A 16,063-nucleotide genomic window follows, 5' to 3' on the forward strand; every position below is an offset into this window, starting at 1 on the left:
ATCGGCTACCATAATCGCAACCTTCGTAAAAATGAATCGACGGGCAAGGGTGAGCCATTGGTAGGAGTATTCCTGCCGTGGCAGCGTGTTATCATTAAGATATACATCATAACCGTGTGAAAACGCGAGGATTCCTCGTCAGGATCGTTCGGCGGTGGTACGTGAGCTGAAAATGCTCACCGAGCTGAGTAATTTCATCGCGTATACGTGACGCGGCTCCTCGGACGTCCTACGCTCCTGGCGATGAGGAGGACGCAAGGCGTGTACTCGCTGGACCCGCGCGCACACACGCGCTGGCAGACTGTACGTGTGCGTGGGAATTTCGGATAATTTGATAAGGATTCATGTCAGTGCGAGATGCTCCATGGGGCACCGAGTGAAATTCCTTATTCCAGACGCACGCGCGCCGGGATGGCTTTTAAATTCCGTTGGGCCCCTTTGATGGGGGCCGCTTTCGAAACTCCGGCACAACAGCCACGTAAATCAGAAGTTTGATACGTTGGACCGACCAGGAACCATAAATCACGGGGCAAAAATTATATTCCATCGAGGAAACGTGTCTTCTCTATGAAGGTCACCGGTACAACTTCGGTATTAAGTCCAGCGAACTCGACCGTTCCACCTGTCCGATTCTGTTCGTCTGAAAAATTATGGTTCTGCACAGGGATCTGTTAGGAATATGATTCTCGAAAAATGATCACTGAATCTCGGTTTGACACGATGACGTTCGACGTCTTGGACGGTTAATAATTGCAAAAAAATATTGTGTAAATAACGTTTACGTTAGAGTTCCAAAGGGGTAGTTTGAAATTCGCGCCCCTTCTCATGACACGATTTTGTGATTCGTAACCCCGGGTCCACACTGCGGCGAACACGAACAATAAAATAGCCTAAAAACGTTCACAAAGGTGTTCCTACTGTCGCTAACATCTACGATGTTCGTACTCCAGCGAGACATGTTATTTTGTCAATTCGGGCGATCCACATCCACTCCATGGTTGGAAATGCTCGAAAGCAAACGACAGTTTACGACCACCCGCTGGCAGATACTCCAAAGGGATAATATACGTGACCGTAGTTAATATTAGTTCTTTAATATTCATCCAAGTTTTTATGCTTTTTTTGTTGTATCTTGATGAAAATATATGCAATATATTGGCGAGATTTTTCTGATAAAAATAATATCAAACACGACGCAATTCAGACAATTTTGAGTTTCGCTTATGATAAGTAATATGTATTTTTATAATATTAACACTTGTTTATACTACCCAGTGACAAAGGAGGTTAAGAAATGGCCATTTTTGACATCGCCTGGAAATGAAAAATTCATGCAGAATCTTTTAGAGTGTCTCCAAAAGAACAAAAAATGTCGGTATAAAAATATTGCATCTCGTAAACGAAACTTAAAGTTGTCTGAATTGCATCGTGTTTTGTGCCAATTTTATCAGGAAAATCTCGCCAGTATATTGCATATACTTTCATCAAGATACAACAAAAAATATACAAACTTGGATGAGTAATAAGAAAATAATGTTAACTTCGGTCACTATCTAAACTATCAAGCATTATCTTTGCACTGAGTGCAGAAAATAATGTTGTCAACACCGCTGTTAATGACAATCGAAAGGTTATGGGCACGCATTTGCAAAAAAAGGGGAAAAATACATCTAGTTTCTGTCGTTTACATAATGATACGAAAAGAAACAAGCTTGCCTTAGTATTAAAAATAATTTTCGATTAATATTTACTTACATAATATTTACTGACATACCTGAACAATCCTTTTCTATTCTGCCTGTAAACATTTCCCACGAGTGTACTTTCCGTTCGTGCCAAGATCGGTAGCGAAGCTGTTATAATCCCGTTCTTGTCACAGCAATAACAGTTCTTCCTTCTATTCACGTTACTATTTACTTCAAACTTAATTTACACACGTTCTTCTTGCTACAGACAATCTAATTTAGATAACAAAGTTGTATTACAAATGCGACGAACACAGTCTGCGAAACGTAACCTGCTTGGACGCCACCTTCACATTAATGAACTTCACGCACGTGGCGTTGCAGTCACGTGGTCAAACAGAGAGTTGCGAGAAATAATAGAATTAAAACATACTTATTAGTAGATTTCTATTGTTGTTTGTTGCTCCTGTTTCTCAATCTGAATAATTTTGAGCTACAGTAACGTTAAAAAGAATATTTAAAGTAATTGAAAAGTCCTTACGGTGTTATTTATCGATGACAGAAAAAGCGGGAAACGTGTGTGCTATTACCGGGTATCTGTCACCTGTTTTATAGCTGTTTAATCGTTGCTAATTGATGCTCGTAATTTGTGTAATTACTGCGGTTATTGCATTTGTTATTTACACAGTGATTAAAATCAAGATTGAAGAGCGGTTTGAGGAATGCAGGTATGTTGATTCTACACGTGACAGCGTATGAGGTTATGTCAGATTGTAGCTGACTTTGCACATGATGTTTTAATGTTTAACTTGCATGACGCTCCACGAATTTTCAATGAGAGCTTTTTAAAGTAAACTCACGGCAATGTACACACATATTTCTGTTAATAGAATGAGCAGATTGAGCCTAAAAAAGCATGACATGTCGAGTGAGGGCTCTCCGTGTAAAAATAAGTCAGTGCCCAGTTCAGAGGTCATTGTTGAAATATCATCTGATGAGAGCACTAGTCAAAATATTTGCGACAGTGATTTGTCAGATCAAGAATCAGTTATGAATGAAGTTTACAACAATGAGACTTTACATAAGTTTCAAAAGTCTACTGATAGTGTATCATCCGATGAAGATGTAGTCGATACGGTATTTCCATCTACTTCAAGAGGGCAAACACAAACTTCAATGTTTGGATGGCCTAAAAAAAATATAAATATGGAAAAGGGCACTACAATGGAACACAAAGTGTGGGACTCCTCTGATGACGAATCAAACATATTTGTTCCTACTATGAAAAATAATACTTCAAAGAAAATTGATTTGATCACAGATGATGATTCTAATTCTTCGTCTCATTGTAAACAAAAAAAAAAATTTAAGGGGTTCAAAAGTGCTGAGCCATCAAATACAACCGAACTTAAGGAAGATATTTTGCCTGATGTAAATCATGAGATAATGATATCTGGAATCAAAGTAAAACTTCCTGTGAAACCTTATTCGTCTCAGGTTGCTGTAATGAATAAGGTAAGAAATTATTTTAATTCCTGTCGCTGAATTGTAAAAGTAACAGCAATATCCTTTATTGATATGCTATTTTAATATTTCCAGCTCATACAGGGTTGTGTAAAGAAAGAAAATTGCCTACTGGAGAGTCCAACAGGAAGTGGAAAGACGCTGGCTCTTCTTTGCGGTGTTCTAGCATGGCACGATCATCATATTGGTGAGTCAATAATATTTTCATGTTATTAAAATGGTGTATCAATTTAAAGCATATATACTTCATTAACATCATGATTGGAGATAATCGTATTTAAGCATTACTCAGTGTAGAAAAATATATATTTACATAAATTAATTACAAGACTGGTATCACCTTGGTAAAACTTTAACTATGCTTAAAAATATTTTATTGAAAATAATTCGAGCTGCATGGAGCAGATTTACTATAAATTGTCGCATCTACTAAGGAGATTATTTATCATTGTGGTGCCTCCTGTTAAGTTCCATCTATGATCACGTGACAGTCAACCGTTACGCGGAATTGCGAGTGGTTGGCAGCCGTCACTTCCCATCCGCGAAATTTTCGTCCGTCTCGCGAATTTTCCAAATTAGTTGCGAGCCCCCCGACCCAGCGACGGCTTTATTAAATTCCCGTCGAGTTCTTCGACGTCCTCCCGTCAGAACTTTAAAAAGTCTGCCAGACAATTTCTTAACGTGTCACGGCGACGTCCGCCGCGGTAAGATGCAAAACGATCGCGTCGAGTAATTCTTGCGTCTAAATTGGCCGCTGCCTCCTCCTCGCGGAAACTTCCAACGCGTTCAGAAACTTTCCTCGAACTTACTTTTCTCGCTGTGGTCCGCGTCCCCGCGAATGCGACGGAAATTCTTTAAAATTTTATAAACACTACCACGAAATCAGAAAAACTTAAAAAGCCCATGTAATGTTACAGCGTAACAGTATCGAGCTTTATTAATTTGGATAGAATGGATAGAAGCTATAAGACTCGAAGTCTAATTTTCCTTGATCAATCCTGTCTCTGTCTAGGTGAAACGCATCAAACGTATAATCAAGAACTTTCATTCGCGGACAAGGATATTAAAGAAGTTCCCTGTTGTCCTCCAGGTGAACCGGCTATTAGGCATTCTCAACCGTCATATTAATTTAAATTATTCAACCGTTCGCCATTTCCCTCGCGCTGGTTTCGTGTTCGTCGGCGTGCATGTCGCTAATTGCCGTCGATTCGCGCGCAATTTCTAAACAATTAGATTTCGAAGTTCGCGTCGCGATGCTCGTTCGTGGCGGTACCAGGTCGCGGATGGCGACGCGGACGTCGAGGGGGGTACGATAAGTCTTTTTGGCGAAACGCTCGACGGAAACGTAATTTCGCGGTATGGCTGCCTCGATAGCGGGTACCCGGTTATTATTTCGCATTTGCATAATACTTTCGCCTCCTTTGTCGCAGTGGTTGCGCAACGGGAATGATAATTCTTCGGGTCTGCACGCCGCGGCCCGGAAGCTCTCTGGCGGAACTTTAGTTGCGTGTTCCGCGTTACGTGGTCGCGCGAAAGATGGCGACACTGTCTTTCGCTTTTCCCGCCACCTTTCACGGTTTTATTTTAATTATGAGGAGTCAATGAGGAGTTAGTCTACACTTCATTATATCTTATTACAGATAAGAGTGTACCGTCACTGTTGAGTTTCTCGTTAAAACTGAATCTACCGACATTTCATTTGCACCTATTTCTTAAAGACACCCGTTTTAATTGAATACAAAAATATTCCACTGTATACTAAAGTTTAGTGACATTTCGTTTCATTTGCACCTATTTCTTAAAGGCACCTGTTTTAATTGAATACAAAAATATTTCACTGTATACTAAAGTTTAGTGTTAGTAATTTTTCTATTTTATATGTTAAACTGCTCAGGTAGGGATGGAAAGTTTTATACTCATCCTTTAGTGTTTATCAAGGAGATATATTTTTTGGAGGAAGCGTACTGTTAAGGACAACCTACGTATGTGACGCTTTATTTCCACAAAGTGTACTTTATGCCTGCGTTATTCTTGCAGAAAATCGCCGTAGTCTATGGACAATGGGGTAGTTTCTTATCGAGCACGAGTCTCGTTCCATTGTCTCCGAAAATTTTTTTTGAGAGTGCCAATGTTAGTCTCGATGATTCAAAGAATATCACCGCATCCAATCTTAATATTCGATCTTCTAACGGAAATTTCGACCTTTTATTCGAAATTTACATTTACACAAGAATTTTATTCTTCTGGAAAACGCGAAGCGTCGATTGTCGTTGCGGAATCACGGACGAATCCCTCTCCTGCTACCTCCCCCGTCTCCTTTTTCGTTCTCCCGTGTCCTCAACGATCTGGAATTATCGGGGAAACCCTTTTCCGCTAGGGCGATCGAGCCTGTCCCTCCCCCACCTTCGTCGAGGAAGGAAATCCTGGTATTAATTGGTAGCTTTCCGACGACAGCGTGTATCATTGCTGGCCACAGTTCTCGTGGCTCAACTGACGGTCCGTGAGGGCGAAAGTAATGGCATTTGCATGGAATACACTAATTCCCGCTTTCATGTTACGAAACCGGATCCGCTGATCCATCTCAGAGCGACTTTTATTAACAATATTTTTCTAGAAAAAGAATGGAAACGAAGAAGATAAATAAAAGGATCGGAGTTACGTATAGAAAAGTTTCAGAGAGAGGCATAATCGCGGCCTAGTTTGATTCCGTCGCTCGTGTCGCACGACACTCGATACGCTTTGTAGTACGCATTCGTAATTAGGCGAACGGGGGCCTCGATTAGCATTAGTCATGACAACGAAACGGCTCGAGCACGATATCCTTCTGTTTTCCCCAGTTATAATTCGCTTTTTATACTTTAAACCTGGCACTGTCACGCTCCGCTAGTCGAGTGGTACTGCTAGCCACCGAAACTGTAAACTTCGTGCTCGAGAGTGGAATATATCGAGTCCTCGGGAAACCAAATAAAAAAATGTCGCGCATCGATCGAGAAACTCCCAGTGACCAACGGCGCTGACTTGCCTACCCTCCGATGTCTCAATCGGATGGCCGTTTGTCGGTGTAAACAGTGCCTGGAAGACCGCGAGTCGCGCGGAAAGTGGAACTGCAATTCAACTTTTGATAGATTGTTAAGACTTCGTGACAATTATGTTTGACTTGGTACTTTGGCAGACCTCAATAACTCGTTTCCCGCAATTACCCTAGAATTCGCAGAAGTGAAACGTAGGGGAGGAGCGTTACTCTGAAGCACCTTGGAAATGCAATCAAACTTTTGCGCGATTCGTCGGGCTGAGGGTAGGACAATGCGACGATTAGGGTGGGCACGATCCTCGACGGGAAAGTAGGTGGTTTGAAAACAATTTGCTTTGTTAGCTACCACTGTTCGGCAATTAACTTGGGTATTTTCGTGGAATGGTGCATGATCGAGTAGCGAGTGTGGTTCCAAGGAGTATCGATAGAAGTGAATTCTGGTAAGAAGATCCAAGCAGGAGTGAATGAGATTCGTTAGTTGGATATTCTCTCACCGATGGAGCCACGCACAACAGCATCAGGGGATCCATCATGTATCCTTGAAACCGAGTAATCATCAAGGACCACCCTAAACTACATGAAACACTCGAATACCATCGCCATGTTCCTTCACCTGACTAGCCAAACCAGAAGAGGACCTCTCTACTTTATTCTATTCACCGAGAAAAATATTATAAGTTTTCGTTAAACTCTAGTTGGAAGTCTTCTCACCGATGGAATCACAGCATCAGAAGATCCCACCTCATTCGTTCCCGAAACCGAGCAATCACCGAAGACCTCCCTTAACTACGTGGGACGCTTGAACCTCGCGGGTACACGCGAGAAGCACCGCCGCCATCGAGTTCGAAGAGTAATAGCGAGCTCGGAGCCCCGTGTGTGTCGGTTTTCCAGTTGGCGATGATTTACGATCGCCTCGGGGATCGAGCCGCGCATTAATCAGCGATCGCTAAAAACCCTGGGACGTGTCCTGCGCAATTACCGTGGAATCCGCAGAACGGAATCGTTCGTAGAAAAGGCGGAGCGTGATGCGTCGCGAGCGGCGTAGACAACGGAGTCGGTGGGACGATCAAGAGGGGGTCTGGGGAATATAAATTTCGAAAGTTTATCGCGGAATCGCATGCCGGCTAATGTCACTTTATTACAGCGGCGGATAGACGACGTCGACGTTGGGAGACAGTGGTTCGCCCCGAACCGAGTTCGAAATAACCGGCGGTCTGAGGAGGCCCGTTGCACGGCCGGGAAACTTGGCAACTCGGTAATAATTATCGGTGAACTACAAGGCGGAATCGTATCTGTATACGTACCGAATCGTCGTCCTCGTCGTCGCCGTTAATCGTCTTTTATGCCTCAGCATGCGACAACTACGAGGACTGTGCAGCTCTACGTGCTACTCTGTGACGTTCTGACATTAATAATGGGCCCTGGTCCCGAGACTTCCGCGCCACGGAGGTACCAATCCCGGTACCATCGTCGAAAATTGTTCCGTTGAAGCACAATAGCCAAGCGAAAGGGCTAGGTCGAATTCAACTACATTCGACGTTCTAGGGTATTCCCACCACTCCGAATCACGTGGGACGCGCCTTCCACTGTTGTCCTAGAACGTGGACACGAGGTTTTAATGTAAAAGATGCAGCAATTTTATACCTACCATTTAAAACTGATCCTAGAAGAATTCCAGTAGATTTCCCTGATATTCGCGAAGGGACTAGGTCGAGTCCATCTGTATTGGCCGCTCAAGACTACTTCCCCCACTCTTACTTGCGTTATTCACTACTTTTACCTTCGTACAATGTTATCCCGTATTTACAAACATCACTATGCACAAGTTTGTGCGAAGTACAATAGATTTCCCTGATATTCGTGAAGAAACTAGGTCGAGTCCACCTTTATTGGCCGGTCAAGACGATTTCCCCCAGTCTTACTTGGGTTGTGCACTACTTCTACCTTCGTACAGTGTTATCCCGAACGTCTAAACATCACTATACAAAAGTTTGTGCGAATTCGTGACAGATGACGTCGTTGTATGGGGGTGAGGATAGTTTCACAATGGCCTTGAGCAACCATTTGATCTCGGCCCAACCTTGTCAGTCATTCCTGGACGTTTGCATTAAAATTTTTATACAGAACAATGGTACGTTAATGCTTGAAAATTCTGAATTTGAAAATCTAGAGATACTCATTTTACGATTAAAACGAATTAAAATACGAACGAACCAGAGATCCAGCAAACGAAATTTTTATGAAATCGACCAGGCAGCGAGCCATACGAGAGACTCCGTAATGAAAACAGCCGGAAACGTTGACGCCGAAACGTAGGTAAAACTGAAATCCGTTACCTCTGTAATGGAATATTTCAACGGAAACGAAAATATTTTTCTCTGCTCGGTTTTCAGGTAACACAACATTTTTGTGTGGGGGGGATTACGTTACCCCTCCCGATGGAGGCGGGTATCTCTGGGAGAATTTTTCTGGAAAAGTAACGACGAAACGCGAAAGGACGACGAGAAAAAGTGGTGTGCGCGAGGCCAGTGATTTGGAAACGCAATTTTTTGTTAGAACCGACGGTATATGAAATTTTAATAGAGGCAACGTCCCGCTCCAACGGGTATATTTTCTTTGATATTATATTCATTTTATCAAACGGAACACCCGCTGTATTGCTGTCAGTCGTGACTGCTCACTTTCGCACATTCAGTGGTGATCGAAACGCAGTCTGTTCAAAGCATCTAGTCCGAGAGTCCGCGACATAAAATTTCGGCTAATTTCATTACAAATATCCTTTTGCTATTTGACTGTTTTCTACTAAAGAATAAAAATAATCCAAGGCTGGCAGCGCACAAACCGTGCATCGCTCCGCTAGAAAATCGTAAACATGCAAGAAATAACAGTATCTTTGACTGAAATCATTATTACTGAAATTTTTAGAATGTATTGTTGACATACCAAATTACATAAAAAAGTTGGTCTGGCAGAATGTAAGCGGTGCTAAATGCGTCTGGCAGTCAGAAAACCTTGTCGGAAAAACGAAGTAGTTTCACTGAAATCATTATTTCTGAAACTTTTTGTATAAACAATATGTAATACATAGGGTTAAAAAAATTTGGTCTGGCAAACTTTGAGTGGTGATAAATCGGTCTGGCAGCCGTTTAAAAGAGCGAACACATATGTGCGCCGTGCAATTTCATGACTTATTGAAGTTAAGTAATAATAATAATTGTATGAAATAAAAATCATCACAGCAATATTTTATACATAACTAATGTATATAATGTTTAAAAATAATTATTACTTGATAGTTTTAGAACAACAGATGTGTGTTCGTTCTTTTGGCAGACCGATTTAACACCATTCAAAGCTTGCCAGACCAAATTTTTTTAACGCTATGCATTACATATTGTTTATACAAAAAGTTTCAGAAATAATGATATCAGTTACTTGATAGTTTTATTAGATGTTTTAATGAACTACTTCGTTTTTCCGATAAGGTTTTTCGACTGCCAGACTCATTTAGCACCGTTTATAATCCACCAGACCAACTTTTTTATGCAATTTGGTATATCAACAATACATACTAAAAATTTCAGTAGTACTGATTTTGGCCAAAAATCAAATTATTATAATACGCCATAGTGACGCGTTGCACCACTGAATTCATGCCAGACCAAGCATTTCTGAACTAGGGAGACATACCATCTTCGGAAAACAGGTTCATTTGTGTAATGAAATGAGTCACCCATTTCTGTCACGGGCTCTCGGACTAATTCTGTAGATCCTAAAATGTTACAGCAGCACGTCCAGGCGATACCTTGATGGTATACTAAATTATGACTTGGGTTGGGTCGGTCAAAACTAGTCTAAATTAGGTGTCTAGACACTTCTATCTAATCCTAAAGCGAACCTGCACTTCCACACTGATGCACTCCAAATCGATAAGATTCATTCCTCCATTCCATTTTCGCAAAATCCAGTTAAATTCAGTTCAACAGCTTAAATCGTACATCTGACTCCGAGTTAGATATCCAAAAAATGATAACTCTATTCGACTACAAAATGAGGCTCCGTTCCCAAACCAATAGCGGCCATTTTCTTCAACTACCCTGACGTATCTCACCGGAATGAAGTCGAGCCCAGGTGTCTAAATACGATCGTGGATATAGCAAGCCTGCTTCCACATATCCCGATCCACTTCTTCGCCACTTAGCTTCTCAGCCCCAATAATCTCGCGATCGTCTAGCAGCGAGCACGAGCCCCGAGAAATCGGTTCCGATTTAACATCGCTGCGCGAACCGCGAAAGGAGCGCGCGGAAAAAGGACGAGAGCGATCGGCGGAGTGAGAAGCGAAAGAGAGAAGCGAGGAACGGTAGTTCAAGAATGGTGCAGGGCTACCCGCAGAGCACGCTACTTGCTGTGGCAGCTTCACGAAGGAAAGACAAAGGAGGGCCCACGCTTTCATCCGTGCCGACATTAAGGTACCTACCGTATACGCCCTTTTGGGACACAATAAGGTCCGCATGCGGGTCCAACGGATCTCACGTCTTCTACGTACGCATACGGCTTTCTTCACAATGAGAATCTCTCTCTTTCTCCTCGACTCCCCTTCCATCCTGTCCTCCCTCTCCCAGCTCTCCTCGCGTCTCTATCGTTTGATCTCTTTTCTGCCTCTTGCCCTCCTTCTGCTCCCTTTCGATTTTCTCTCTGCTTTGTGTCTTCTTTTGCTTTCGAACTTGCTTCGGTTCATTTTTTTTTTCGCCACCGCTGTCTCTTGCCTCTCTATTCCGAAGCGTCTTCCGCTTTGGTGCTGGCGCGTCTCTCGCGCTCGAGACTTCAGCCTGAAGTACCTTCGGGTTGTCACCGATGCTTCCTTGGGAATTATTTTTCAATCCGGAGGGATCAAGGAGATTTTAAGTGGCACAGTTTTAGGATTCGGTTGTCCAGAAAATTCGTGGCAATTTTTAAGAAAAAGCACATTTGAATTTTGATGTATATTCACTTACTTTTGATGTATATTGACTTACATAGGTACCATTTTCTTTCACCTTTCCCACCCTTTAAGGGATGCATTCATGTTATTCGTTTTCAAGGTACTCGTCTCTAGTGATCTTCATTTCTTCAGATCATTTTATTAAACAAGCTCATGGTCAGTTGGGTAGTTATTACTACAATATCTCTAGTTTCAGTGACGTAGCCCTAGAAGAGAAGGAGAAATGTGAAGTTTCGAAGGAATTGAACACCCTTTTTTGCGAAAAATAACTGCGTCCCTTGGCAACGGTTGATCGTTATGCAAGAGTGTACGTACCTATTGATCGATAATAGGATGCAGAATCCTCGCGGGAGCAAAAGGTCCGCGGACAGGTCTTACCAGTCCCGGATGGTCCCGAGTAGACGCGGAAGATAAGGGACCCCCCAAAGGTATGGCGTGCGCCGCCGGTTCCCAACCAGTCCTGAACTTCTCTCTCGGGTGGTCTCCAACGTTCTCGGGCCCCTCTGTGCCCCTTCTTCTACAGGGCCCCCTCTGCTCCTCTGCGCGGCCTCTTTTCCTCTCGATGTTCGTCCTTCGACGGCGATTCGCTGGTTTCCGCGGCCTGCTTTCTGCCCTTTCCGGTCTGCCTTCGACTCCGCGATCGCTTTTGGCTCGATAAATTATTCATTCCGCCGTAGAAGATGATTAGAAGTTGCCCTAATGTCCGCTAGGTGTCCAGGTGTTTAACTTCTGCGAGGATGCGACTCGAACACTGGAAATTACCACATATATATCCTGTAATTTGCCGTACAGGTGAAATTGGTGTCCTTATAAGAGATAGTTCATCTGTTTTGTTTCGATGCTCCATGGATCAGTGCACGATTTACTGTGCATGATAGCTGGACTTCGAAGTTGTTCAACTGACAGCTAGATGTCTATCCATCAAGAAGAAACGTAACAATTGTGCCAGTAATAGACACGTATAGATCATCCTATACCCACTTGTTGACACCTACTTAACTAATAGACGCTTTACCGTTCAGGTGAAGTTTGTGTCCATAGAAACTCGATAAACAGAGCATTAGTTGTTACTAAACTTTGGTGACTACACCTTCCACGAGCTTGAATCGAGCCACGATAAGCTGGGTGGTAGCGTGATAGAGCACAAAACGTTGCGCAAACGTTAGATCGGCCGGTGTCCTCCCCTCCCCTCGCTGCTAAAAGACGAAGAAGAGCATCCTGGCCCTCCTTTTTATTGTTTCGACTATCGATTTGATATATCATCGGTCCCGCTGGACGAGGAACTCGATCGACTAGCCGCGATTGCACGCTCGGTTGCCTCGCCCAGCCAGGAGACACCAGGATCTCTCTCTACTTCCGAGAAAGGATTCGCGATTCAAAAAGTGCCGCCCCTTGCGAATTCCACACGACCCTGCGATCTTACATAATTCCACATGCCCTGGAAGATCCCCCGGCGTCCTGGAACCGCCCGTTCCAGGCGCTCTAAGGCCCGGGCTAACGATCCCAGATAGCCGGGCCCCAGTTCCGACTAGGATCGCGCAGATACGGGGCCCCCGAGCCGATTCTTTTAATCCGCCGTTCCAGAAACTCGTGCTCCAAGTCGCGGGACCCCCTTTGTTCGGTGGATCCTGTTGTGTGCGACGAAGACGCAAACTGGGTTACGCGATAATCAAAGTGACGAGGATTTCTGTGTAGAACTTATTCGAGTCGGGGGACAATCGGGCTCGTTATAACGTGACGTTGTCAGCTCGGAAAAAATGGAGTTCTACTGTATACAAGTAGGTTTGGTTGTGTTTGATTGTGTTTGGAATCGCATTATATAAAATAGTCTAACTTTGCAAACGTGTCTTCTTTGGTATTACTAGACTCGATTATAAATTCTTGCGGCTTCCTTGAAGCGTCGACACCGCTACAAACATAAATTTGTTAGACTTACGATGTCCCCTTGTAGAGTACATATCCGATTGCAAAGGGTTAATTTCGAGTGGCGTCACCTGCCACTTCCATCAAGACTTTATGCTGCCTTACTTTAGTTCTATCAACCCCTGAAATATTTCCGAACACCCGAACGCGAAGCTTCGCAAAATTGGGAGACTGTCGACCGGATGATGTTTTTTGTCAGCAGTTTTCGAGCGCGTTGGACATGACGTGGGGCGACGAGAGTACAAACGACACGTAGATAGGCGAACGAGAAGCGACGGCAAAAATTGCGGAGCACCCGGCGTCAATTGGCGAAAACGGGCGACACGACACGCCCGGGGCGCCTGGCGCCCGCAATTTACCTGCGAAACATTTCCGGCCGAACGAAAAATGCCCGAGCACGGCCGGAGCCCCCCTACACGATCGATTCCACGTGAATTACATCAGGGAATGCGCGGTCGAATTCGTCGAACGACCGAATTCGCTCGCCCCCGGGTCCGGAGGATTATTCAAGGCCAAGAGTCAATTTATCTCGCTCACGGTTCATGCGCGTCATTTTTCATTAACTCGGACGAGCACGCCGTGCCCGTGGACGGGGAAAACGGACCAATGGCGCCTACAGAGGCCAAAGGATCCTGGCTTTATGTAAATCAGTCGGCCAACCTCGTGGACGGATTCGGTTGGTGGTACACTTAGACTTTGGGCGTTGGACGCAATGGTTTGCGTTATATTCTTATTGGACGTTCAGAAATTAGGATGGGACGATATCCAACGTTAGCGGCATGAGAACATTGGAATGCTCATTGATAGATGAATTATCTGAGAGTGCGTATTGATATCGAGCATCTTCTTTTCAATTCAACACCTGGTCTTTTATTAAGTATTAAGATGAGAACTAGGACTACCACTTACTCCAAAGAACATGCTTTCATCTGGGGAGGCTTAGATAGTATCAACTCTATGTTTTCTATCCTTCCTGGACGCAAAGGGCAGTCATCGATCATCTATCATCGCAAAAAGGGCAAAATAATAATTTAGCAATACCGTCTAGTATCAATAAATGGAACAGAAACTAAATTTCCATTTCTTTGGTCGCGAATAAAAAGAACCCCAAACCGTGCTATTCCGATGGGTGAGCACTGTTCTCTTTCGACTGTATGTGTTTTTTTTTTAAATGGTAAAGAATAAAAGAGCCATCGAGTACCCAGCGAGATTGTTTCTCCGGTAGTTTTCATTGGACGTTTCCAATCGACTCGAAGCATCGATTCACGCAGAGGTAGGACTCAGTTTGTCGAATTATCGTGGACGATCGTTTAGATAAATAAATTCTCGAATGTTCTCGCGACGTTCGATCGGGCTGGCGTCAATCAATCGGCTTTTTAATCGTCACTGTAACGCCCAATCCAGCATGGAATTTCGAGCTGGCTTCGGCCGCCACGCAGAAGGGTTTTCGACCGCAGACAGCGAATTCCTGTTCCCGGAATTAACCGAATTGAAATTTCGATCGTTGGAGGCTCGCCTTTCGAGCGGCGAGCTCTTGATCCTCGCGATCGGTGCGCCCCATCTCGCCCCCGTCCACTATCACGCGTTTGCTGTGTTCAACGATACAAAAATGGTCTTTTTCCCCGTGCGATTGCACGTTACCGTTGGTAAAGGGAAAGTGGAACCATTTTTATTTTTATTTTGCACGGGATTTACAGCGTTTTAGAGTGAATGCGTTTGGATAACAGCATAGACAGCTGCGATATTGCGTTCTGGCTTAGGTTAATTTTCCCGAATTTTTCTGTTTGCGTGCTGTGTGAATTTTGAGGTTAGGTTTTGGTAACGTTTAGCCTACACCTCTTCGTTCACTTTATTCTATACGTTGGATTCGTATTTTTGGTATCAACACGTTCAATAATAATAATAGTAATTTGTAGATTAAGTTCGCGACCAGCATTCATTCAAAATATCATCCAAATTCACAATTTGTACTGAAAATTTCCGCCATTTCTTCAAGAAGATGGCGGGTCCCATGTCGCGCCACTAAGAGTCCCTGGTATATCATTTTAAATACCGATCATCGCGATCCTGAAAATTCCAAAGACATATGGCTTTCGATTCCACGACATCTCCACAAATTCCTCAGTTCCTCTGATCTTCTCGCATACACGTATCCACACGGTGGTTCCATTCTCGATTATATCCGGCCGGTTCTTTCATTATCGAGGTTCTCCTCGCGTCCCTGTTCGCGGAAGTTCGTCAGAAAGGAGCGGAACGAGGGAAAGGAGGGGCGATCGACACCCTCTCGAGCGGCTTAGTTAAGTGCAGAAACTTCTCCCGGACGCATTCTGCGCCCCCGTGCGTGCGTGCGTGCGTGCGTGCGTGCGTATGTACACTTCTCCAGCAGGCTATACAAATTTATGGCGTGCATACGCACAATATGTGCGCACACGGCGTTAAACAAAAGCGGGCCGCGCTCGTACGTGCACGCACACGCGCCCGCCGTTGGTTTTTGCGCGTGCGCGCGAGCGCTCACACACCGTGGTCATGAATATGTATGGGTCTTTTACGGAAGATATGCGCGTGTCCTTTTTCCCCGACGTCGCGTGTGCGTGTGCGTACGCGTTAAGATCAAAGGATGCCGCCCACCTTCTATCCGACCACCTCCCCGCGCGCGCCACCTCTCCCCACTCCCTCCTTTTCTCTCCGTCGGCTAATCGCCCCCTCCCTCTTTCTCCGATCTTCGCTCCCCGGTTCCCCCGGCCCCTCCTTCGCGCGTAAAATCTCGTCTCAGTTGCGCTCGGCAGCCCCGCGAAGTACTTTCTCTTTTCGTTCGTTGCGGTTTCGCCTACCCCCACTCCATCACGCGTCTTCCCCTCACGCCCCTCCGCGTACCATAGCCTGGCACTTTATTCGCGCGAGTGTACATTACGCGAGCGT

General features: G+C 44.3%; 1 protein-coding gene across 1 annotated transcript in view; it reads left to right on the top strand.

Moving 5' to 3' along the window:
• The first annotated feature begins 1,778 nt into the window (after positions 1 to 1,778).
• The window catches only part of LOC128893423 (uncharacterized), a 51,886-nt gene continuing 37,601 nt past the window's right edge, over positions 1,779 to 16,063 (top strand). Inside the window, exons 1-3 of the mRNA XM_054154330.1 lie at positions 1,779 to 2,413; positions 2,576 to 3,200; positions 3,285 to 3,396. Of these exons, the coding sequence (XP_054010305.1) occupies positions 2,322 to 2,413; positions 2,576 to 3,200; positions 3,285 to 3,396 (829 nt within the window). The 5' untranslated portion in view covers positions 1,779 to 2,321. The remainder of the gene's footprint in view (positions 2,414 to 2,575; positions 3,201 to 3,284; positions 3,397 to 16,063) is intronic.

The sequence above is a fragment of the Hylaeus anthracinus genome, unplaced genomic scaffold, assembly GCF_026225885.1.
Source record: "Hylaeus anthracinus isolate JK02 unplaced genomic scaffold, UHH_iyHylAnth1.0_haploid 27493, whole genome shotgun sequence".
NCBI lineage: Eukaryota > Metazoa > Arthropoda > Insecta > Hymenoptera > Colletidae > Hylaeus > Hylaeus anthracinus.